The sequence below is a fragment of the Dromaius novaehollandiae genome, chromosome 27 (assembly GCF_036370855.1).
Source record: "Dromaius novaehollandiae isolate bDroNov1 chromosome 27, bDroNov1.hap1, whole genome shotgun sequence".
Classification (NCBI taxonomy): Eukaryota; Metazoa; Chordata; class Aves; order Casuariiformes; family Dromaiidae; genus Dromaius; species Dromaius novaehollandiae.
In genome coordinates, this window is record NC_088124.1 from 7,820,779 (window position 1) to 7,829,318 (window position 8,540).

At 42.1% G+C, this 8,540-nt stretch overlaps 1 protein-coding gene across 2 annotated transcripts; it reads right to left on the bottom strand.

Moving 5' to 3' along the window:
• Positions 1 to 240: 240 nt before the first annotated feature.
• NRAS (NRAS proto-oncogene, GTPase) lies at positions 241 to 8,483 on the bottom strand. 2 transcript variants are annotated; one of them, XM_026111855.2, is made up of 5 exons: positions 8,224 to 8,483; positions 7,175 to 7,353; positions 6,550 to 6,709; positions 5,596 to 5,719; positions 241 to 4,911 (listed from the first exon to the last, which is right to left on the bottom strand). In XM_026111855.2, the coding sequence occupies exons 1-4, from the start codon at positions 8,455 to 8,457 to the stop codon at positions 5,600 to 5,602; spliced, it is 693 nt and encodes a 230-aa protein (XP_025967640.2). In that variant the 5' UTR covers positions 8,458 to 8,483; the 3' UTR covers positions 241 to 4,911; positions 5,596 to 5,599. The 2 variants fall into 2 exon arrangements, with proteins under 2 accessions (XP_025967640.2, XP_064354284.1); XM_064498214.1 differs by lacking the exon at positions 8,224 to 8,483 and adding an exon at positions 8,096 to 8,213.
• Positions 8,484 to 8,540: the final 57 nt, after the last annotated feature.

Here is an 8,540-nt window from a genome sequence, read left to right on the forward strand (position 1 = left end):
CAACACAGATTGGTGACATCATTAAACTCAGGCTATGAAACAAGCCTATAGTGTGTCTTAAAGTAGATTTCATCTGTTACTGGTGCTACTGCAAACATGTATGATACAGCCATTCATGCTGCATTACAGAATCAACAATTTGAGTAAATCCAGATCTTGCTGAGAAAGCACAGATAGCACTCATAAACTTTCTGTAAGCCAGCTGTGGATCCCTCAGATCACTACCACAAAAGAAACAACTGAAGAATTCACAGGGTTTATTCTTAAAAAAAAGTTATTTAAGAAGCAAAATAATTTATTTAAGTTCAAACAAAAAAGATGCATTATTGAAAGCAAATAGTTATACAAAGTAACAACAACTTAGCCCTTGGATGAAAAGTCCAGATCCCAACACTTCCCAACAATCCTGGACGTTGTACACAAACAGGCTTGCGGAGCAAAGAAGGACCAAGTAGAAAGTTAGAATATAATTCAAACTTTCATTACTCTCCCTTCCCCCATAGGCCTGAAATTGCTTAAAATCCAATTCTAAGTAATTGAACTATATGTAAAAGCAGTGATAGCTTGAGCATCGTGGTTACTATCCGAAGCCCTACTGATGACAGCAGAAGAAAATCTGAGCACCATTGTTTAAACAAGATCATGGAGTGGGGACGCTAACAGGAACAAGCTACAGTGTTACACTATCTGGTTAAATAGCTGCTCTCAGTCCATAAAAACAGAAACATTTCTTTCAGTTGTTTGCACCTGTAATTTTTGAACAAGTGTTTTAGCTTTTTTAAATATTTTGCCTCAGTCAGGTTATTTATGCCTGTTTTTCTTAGTCAGGATAGTGAAACTAGTCTGGCACTAACAAAGTGTTGTGTTGGTAGTTCTAAATACCAACATTCAGAATAAAACTACAAAACCACCTTTTCTAGGCACCTGTCTTGTGCAAAAACTTTTGTGCTTATCTTCTAAATAACCTCTCCAAAAACTCTTCGGGTTTGGTACTTCCAGTGCTCAGTGCTCTAGGAGTTGCCAGCAAAAAACAGGGTAACATTTGGCCAGTCATTCACAAGCAAATCCAGTGTCAAGTATTTTTAAAGAAGCCAGTTGGATTTTATTCCTGAAAATCACAGCTAGCAAAGCCCTGATTAAAGAAGTGCATCCGACTCGTGTTGTTTCCAGTAAACACGCTGCTTTCCCAAGTCCAACTCAACACCATTAACAGACACTGAGTGATCTGTAAAACAGTTATTATGTTATTATACCAGGGACAGTTCTAACAGATCAAAACAGCTCTGATCAGACAAGCTGAGAGATTGCTATCTGCTGCTGTTTTGAAAGAGCATCCTGTGTGGGAGAATCATACGACAGAGAGGAGCGAAGGAAAACATGGTACATGAGGATGTATGTGTTCCTGTCGTACCTCCTGGCATCGACACTGACAAGATGACTAAATCTGGAGCACCTGCAGGTCAGGAACACACAGGGAAGACTCTGCCAACCTGATACGTGTATAATGAACCTGACTTAGCCTGAAGAAATTTAAGTCTTTTTAATGACCCCACTGACTTTGAGGTCAGGCTTGATGAAACAGCCAGAAAGGGCCCAGCTGATAGAAATAAGGAGGATCAGAACTGCCCACCAATGCAGGAGGAGACTGCACAAGTTTTCCTCCTGCCCTTATCAGGCCCTGTCACAGACTGCAGCTGCAAGACCAGGTGTAGACTCAGGACACAAGACCTTTTCTGTTGGCACTGAAACCTCTCTGCTAGACCAGCAAACTGTCTGCCCCATGCTTCTGCTCAAACATGTGTTTTCCTTTATCAAAACAGCTGCATCAGATCCTGCAGTGGGAAAGAACATGGCCACATAAACACAGGTCTCTAGCAGCAGGTCATGCCAAGTATGCACAAGGCATTTGCACCTTACTTAGAACATCTGCATTCACCTATTGGGCTGAACTAAACGGTGAGGGTAGCACTCGTCACTGCAACACCACAGAACTCCATAGAGTGTTTAGAATGTTCTGTTCATAAATCCTGACACCCAGACCCAAATCCACAAGAAGATGGCTCCTAAGACCTGACTTTTGCCCTGATGCATCATGTGATGCATATGCATAAGGTGCAGCCAGTGACCTTGACTGAAAATGATTACTCTTAAATATAATGAGAGACTGAGCACAACCAATTATTTCATGCTCATGCCTGGTATGACACCCTGATTTTGTATCACTTGCTGATATGACCCTAAAATAACACAGACTGGAGTATCACCTACACAGGTTAGCTCTGCAGCACCCTAAAAGCTAGTGCATTCTCCTCTACGGTTTTAACGGTGAAATACAAACTGATCAACCCTTACGAGATGATTCTTGGAGGCACTTTCACATAGTTACGATGAACCTCCAGCCAAAAGGAATATTTAGTTTTCAAACTTGCCCACACAGTCTTTAGACATCAAACACCAGCTGCAAAAGATTTCCCAGGGACATGGACACCAACCAGTCATATCTGAACACTGGAATCCTGCCTGCCAGGAAAGAAACTCTCAGTTTTCCAAAATAATCCAAAAAACATGCATGAATGCAGGGGTGACAAGAACTCACCATCCTCGCATACTGGGAACTCCATGCTGGAGTCCTTCCAAAATGCTGAATACCTGTGACCAGACGGATGTCCCAAAAGTTCTCTCTTAATACCTCTTCCACATACAATTTCTTTAAGTGGACAACAGTATGTCACACAGCTCCCTTTAGGAACAGTCAGTCAGCCCCTGCCACAGGGCTCAAAGAGTGCCTTCACAAGTAACTGATCTTCTCACACAAGGAAAAACAAAAACAAACAAACACTGATTGCAGTTAATAGGCATGACAGCCCAAATTTCAACAGTGATGATTATGCCAAACGTTTAACTGGCAGGCATGGGATCATTTGCAAATGAACTCAACGCAGGTCACAATGCTCTACATAATGCTGCCCACCACTGTGTATGCTGCTGGTAAAATCATGTTTTATGTAAAAAAAAATTTTAATTCATATCTGTGTCCTATCAGTCAAGGCTAAAATAACTTGAGAAAATATGTATCAAGAGTATCAAGGGTAAAAAGGTGATATAGCTTGATACCCTGCACTCCAAGAAGAGGATTAAGAATGTAAATAGTGAAGGAAGCAATATTAAAAGGAACAAATCTTTCAATATTTACGGATTTCTAATTTCCATTGGAAACTGGAAACTCCAAATTAAGATGTATGAATCTGAGACCAACAAACTGAAATCAAGCCTTCCGCAATTTCTGTACTCCTGCTGGGTCGGCAGACTGGCCCAAGGCGCCCTCTGTGGCCTCAAGACTCATTACTCCCCCATGCCCAAGCGCTGCTCTGTCAGACGTAACAAGAATTTGCCTTTGCTGTAGGATGCACCATCTGAGGCCGCAGGACAGAATCCCGTATCAGTGGCACGCAGACTAGGGAAGGACACATACTCCAAGAAATAGCGGTAGATTTTGCAACAGCGACCACACTTGTATGTCCCAATTATATGAGGTGACAGTGTTTTGTTCTAGGAAGAACTCACGAGACCTATGTGATAATCCTCTCGTACTCTGAGGCTGTTAGAACAAGCCCCAGATTCCCATCGGTGTATCATACACCTATGCATTCATCACTGAACTCACTCCTTCCTCATTTTGCAAGGATGCTGCAACCAGAACCATGTCAGTTTTGTTACAGTTCATTGCCCTCCTCCCCTCAGGCCAAACATACTAAGTTTGTGGCAGCAACTACACCAATTAAAATAAACCTGAAATCTCAGACTCCTCCCTGACAAGGAGACGCTCCAACTACATTTTACAGAGAACCATTCTGAAGAGACTATATTTAAAGTCTGGTGATATGACAAAATAATTCAGAAAAAAAATAATTTGCAAGTTAGGGACAGAGTGGAACAACAGCTGTCCAAATGAACTAAGCTCCAGTTACTAGATCAGCTATTGAGAAGCCACCCAGCTATTGAGAGACACTGGCAGTCAACGTTAAAATGAGCGGCTGGCTAATTTGGTCCAACTTGGTAGAGATCTGAATGCTGTAGAAAAACAATATAGAATATATACAATTCCACATACAAAGAGAGTCAAAAAACAGACGCAGTACATTGTTCTCCCTTGTTCAAGAGTCTTACAAACTGAATTTTCCAGCCTACAAATTCTTGCTGTGGCATCCTGCTGTGCGAAGAGATCATCCACATTCTTCTCAAGGCTTGACTGCTTAAGAAAACGAGCTTCCAAAAAATTCCAGTCCTTAGGGTTTCCCTTAGCCTGACAGAACAGGGTACAATTCCAGATCTTCTTAGCAAACAGGCACTTAAGCAGCAAAGATACCTCATTTTTATTACAGAAAATAGAGGAGTAGGTAAGTGGCACCCTTGGACAACGCAGATGTTGCAGATATGCTGTGTGGGTGTACAGACAGCAGATACTAATCCGATACATGACAGAGGCATTCATAATTGTAAAACCATCTCTGATTTACCTGCTGAGAATTTTTAGGGCTACTTCTCAGACAGCACTGCAAATCTGAATCCAATACAACAGGGACAAAAATCACGTCTAGCTTTTACTCTAGAGGTAAAGTGTCATCTTTTTCACAGCACTTAGTCTCTAAAATTCACTTTTCTTGTGACTGGTTTTCTTCTTGAACAAACCCAGACAAATCAGGAAAGAATCCCAGTGCATCAAGAGATGTGACTGCTCCATTAATTGAGCAAGGAGGTATATGCCAGAGATGTTCTCTTCAGATGGAGCACAGAAAAGGACCTTGTACTAACGAACTGGTGCCAAAATACTGCAGGGTATCATCACAAGACGCAATACAGTGGCATCAAGATTCGTCCATCAGCTACATCTGAATCAGGTGTTCTTGGCATCTGGAACAGAAAGGCATCTCTAAGTAGCTGCTGTACAACTTTGTGATGGATGTGTGGTACAACAATGCAGTACAAGCCCTGGACTGGTCTACCTGTTTTTACAGTGATGAGCAACACGTTCTAGGTAACAGTTAAAAACCCCACTCAGTTGGGACATTCTTAAATTTCACCACTAGCTTTATGTTACTTGGTTCATCTTTGAACATTGAATATTCCAGAGGAATACAGTTCAAGATAAGCTGTACAAAAGTCAATCAACCATCAGCAAATAGTGACTGCAGAATTGCGCGCACTCTTTCTACTTCAGGTGATTCTTGTGTATGAGACGGAAATTACACACACTTCAAATACAAAGGAAAAAAAAAAGGTTTCTCAAAGGAAAGAGGCACTGACAAGAACAATACAGAGAATCATAAAATTATGAATTGAACAGAAATGCACAGGCTACAGCCAAAAGGTTGCTGTGAATAGACTTTGCTTTTCTTAAGCTTCGCTCTCTACTGATTAAAAAAATAAAAATTAAATTAAAAAAAAGAAGTAATTAACTGTAGGATCTAAACGTCTGGAATATCAATAGGCTGTACAACAGGAAAAAAACCTATAGCAGCCAGTATTTCTAAGCCGTGCTTATCAGCATCTTAAAGACATGCAGACAAGAAACCAAAAACTTAAATCATAGCTCACCTTATCACATCACGATACAAGACAATCCCATACAGCCTTGATTCCCATCTTCATTGCTGTTGAGCTTTTTCATCCGGTACTGCCGGATCTCTCTCACCAGTGTGTAAAAAGCATCTTCCACGCCCTGAATGCAAATGATCCAGGTAAAGTATTTGCTTTCCTGACTCCTTTGAGATCACTGTTCTTTCCAACACAGGATCCCTTGACGTATTTAAAACACATACTTTTACAGGAAGAGTAGTAGCCAACTTATCCCACAGTTCACCAGAGCACGGAACTAGCACCTATGTCCAAACCTCTCCACTTACATTCTCACATATCCAGGGTAACAGTCATTAAGAGAGACAAGACTAAAGGTAACCACAGAGAAATCCTGTGCAGGAAACAAGCTGCTACTTGCCATATCTCCGTTTTAGAATTCCATTTTTTGGCTACTGCTTAACAATTGTACCTTTCCTGCTTCATTCCACAGTGCTATAGGTAGAACACAGGCTGACTAGACAGGGCCACAGACTCAGTATAATTCTGAAGTCCTTCAGTTAAATCTTGAGGGTACTTTCTGTAAACAATCTCATATCTGGACTTCAATAAAAAGGCAAGAAAACTGGACAAGTCTGGCATGGCTAACCACAGTCTAACTGTTTCTCAGCAAGAGCAGATGAAGCTCTTCTTCACACAAATATCACCCACTTGAGAAAACTATACATACATACACATATATATGTATGTATGTATAAACCAATCGGTGCAAGACTGAAATCATTTGTACACTGACGCAGTCCAGAGATAAAAACAGAACTCTTACGAACTACGACTGAGCTTTAAAAGCTTAAATTGGAAATGGATTTAAAAGTGCTTACTCCTACAGGTAAGAAAGAAGTATAGAGGAAAGAGTTAGACAATTCTGCATTTACAACACAGGAAGAAGTCAGACCAAGAATGGAAGCATCTTACCTGTCTCGTTTTAGCCGATGTCTCTATGAAGGGGATTCCATAGCTTTTTGCTAATTCTTGAGCCTGTTTTGTGTCTACTGTTCTTGTGGGTAAATCACATTTATTCCCCACCAGCACCATTGGCACATCATCCGAATCTTTCACTCTCTTTATCTGTTCTCTTAAAAAAAAGAAAAAAAAAGTTAGGAACGATTTTCTACGTGTAAAAGATCATTTAGTTCAGTATGCAGAGAATTCTCTACTACAGAAGTATGTATGAGGGCTAGACAGGACCTTGGAGGTTCTAACATCCAACAGTACTTCTAATTACTAGCATACTCCATCATCAAGTCCATGAATAAGCCCGCTTTGATGTGCTTTCCCCTTCCTACCCACTTTCTTATGTCTCCTCTTCCGTATGCTCTGAAGAATAAATAGCATTTAATTAACACAACAACCTGGATAGCTGTTCCATTCTCCACTGACTAATTATGTATAGATTCAGAATGCAGAAAGCTTAGAAAACTTTCCAAAAAAGTGGGAGATGTAACATTTTCCTAGCATTTAGTCTTCACTGGGTTTAAAGGCTAACATGCTTGATGCCTCTCCAGTCATTTCTCCCTAGTGGTAAAGAACTAGATCATACCTGTAAAGGTTAATATCAGCAAATGATTTACTGTTGTTAATGGCAAAAACACAGAGGAATCCTTCCCCGGTTCTCATGTACTGGTCACGCATGGCGCTATACTCTTCCTGTCCAGCGGTGTCCAGAATGTCTAGCAAACATGTTTCTCCATCAATAACAACTTGCTTTCTATATGAATCCTGCAGAAAACACATGAGAATTTTAAATCAGAAAAAGTTTGCGCTACTTCTTTCAATAGCATGCAGTATTAGGAAAAATTAAAGACAGTATGATTCAAGAGAGCTTTTCTATTTTTTCCCCTCTAATGCAAAAAGCATCAATAACTAACACTAAAAGCACTTAAGATTTTACTCTAAAGATTGCACACGCTTTCTTGCAGAAAAAGAAAAGTCATCCTTCACAAGAAATTCCTTAAGTGATAAACAGAGAGACTACAACACTGTGACCAGAAACTAAAATCTAGGTAGTTCTGTGGTAAAGTGACTTTTTTTGTTCCTGCTGCTGGCTGCCTACACTCTGCTTTGGAAACCAAAGTAGAATAGGCAGAAAATCTTTGAAGGGGCTTTTCCAGAATTCCTGATCCTGCACACACTGATCTCACATCTTGATTTTTAAGCACAAAGTCAGCTGCAGTATCTATCTCCTTATTACTTATGTACTTAACTCATATAAACATGGACAGAAACAAATATAGGTTCTCTCACACCTGTTCAATACTCCCATAGAGGCGTTTTTAAATACCATTCCTGAAAGCAATCAGATGCTTTACAACTATAAGGCTAACAAAACTAGCACTCTAAGTGAAAACATTTATATCACAAGGAAAAAAAGAGTGAATCATTGCTTAACTACAAACATGACAACATCTGGTTTGAGCAATCTGCCCAAGTGTGTGTGGTAAGCCGAACGCAGCTGCAGTACCCCAACGAAGGTGCTCACGTCCCAGCCCTTCCCGTCGGTTTGGGCCGCGTTGGGTTTTTGGGCGGTCAGGGTCGGGTCAGAGCGCCGGTCACGCAGCGCTCCCTGCGGGGCAGCGCTTCCCGCCTCACCTCGATGGTGGGGTCATACTCGTCCACGAAGTGGTTCTGGATGAGCTGGATGGTCAGCGCACTCTTGCCGACGCCGCCGGCTCCCACCACCACCAGCTTGTACTCGGTCATGGCCCCGGGCGCGGCCGCCGGGCGGCTCGGGGCGCGGCCCCCCGTCCGCCGCCGCTGCCTCCCGCGCCCGCCAACGCGCAACACCCCTCCGAGCGGCCACCTTCCGGCTTCCGGCCGCAGCATGGCGTCAGCGCCGGCCGCCGGAAGGGCCACGAGCGGCACCGCGCCGCACTGCCGCTTCCGGCCACGTGACCCAGGAGCGGCCG

Bases quoted from the DNA above. Each gene is read 5' to 3' on its own strand.
- NRAS (XM_026111855.2), bottom strand. From the start codon at position 8,457: ATGCTGCGGCCGGAAGCCGGAAGGTGGCCGCTCGGAGGGGTGTTGCGC. The intron at 7,354-8,223 runs GTGAGGCGGGAA...TGTTTTCTGCAG, and splicing joins AGTATGACCCCACCATCGAG to GATTCATATAGAAAGCAAGT. The intron at 6,710-7,174 runs GTATGATCTAGT...CTTTTTTTTAAG, and splicing joins GCTGATATTAACCTTTACAG to AGAACAGATAAAGAGAGTGA.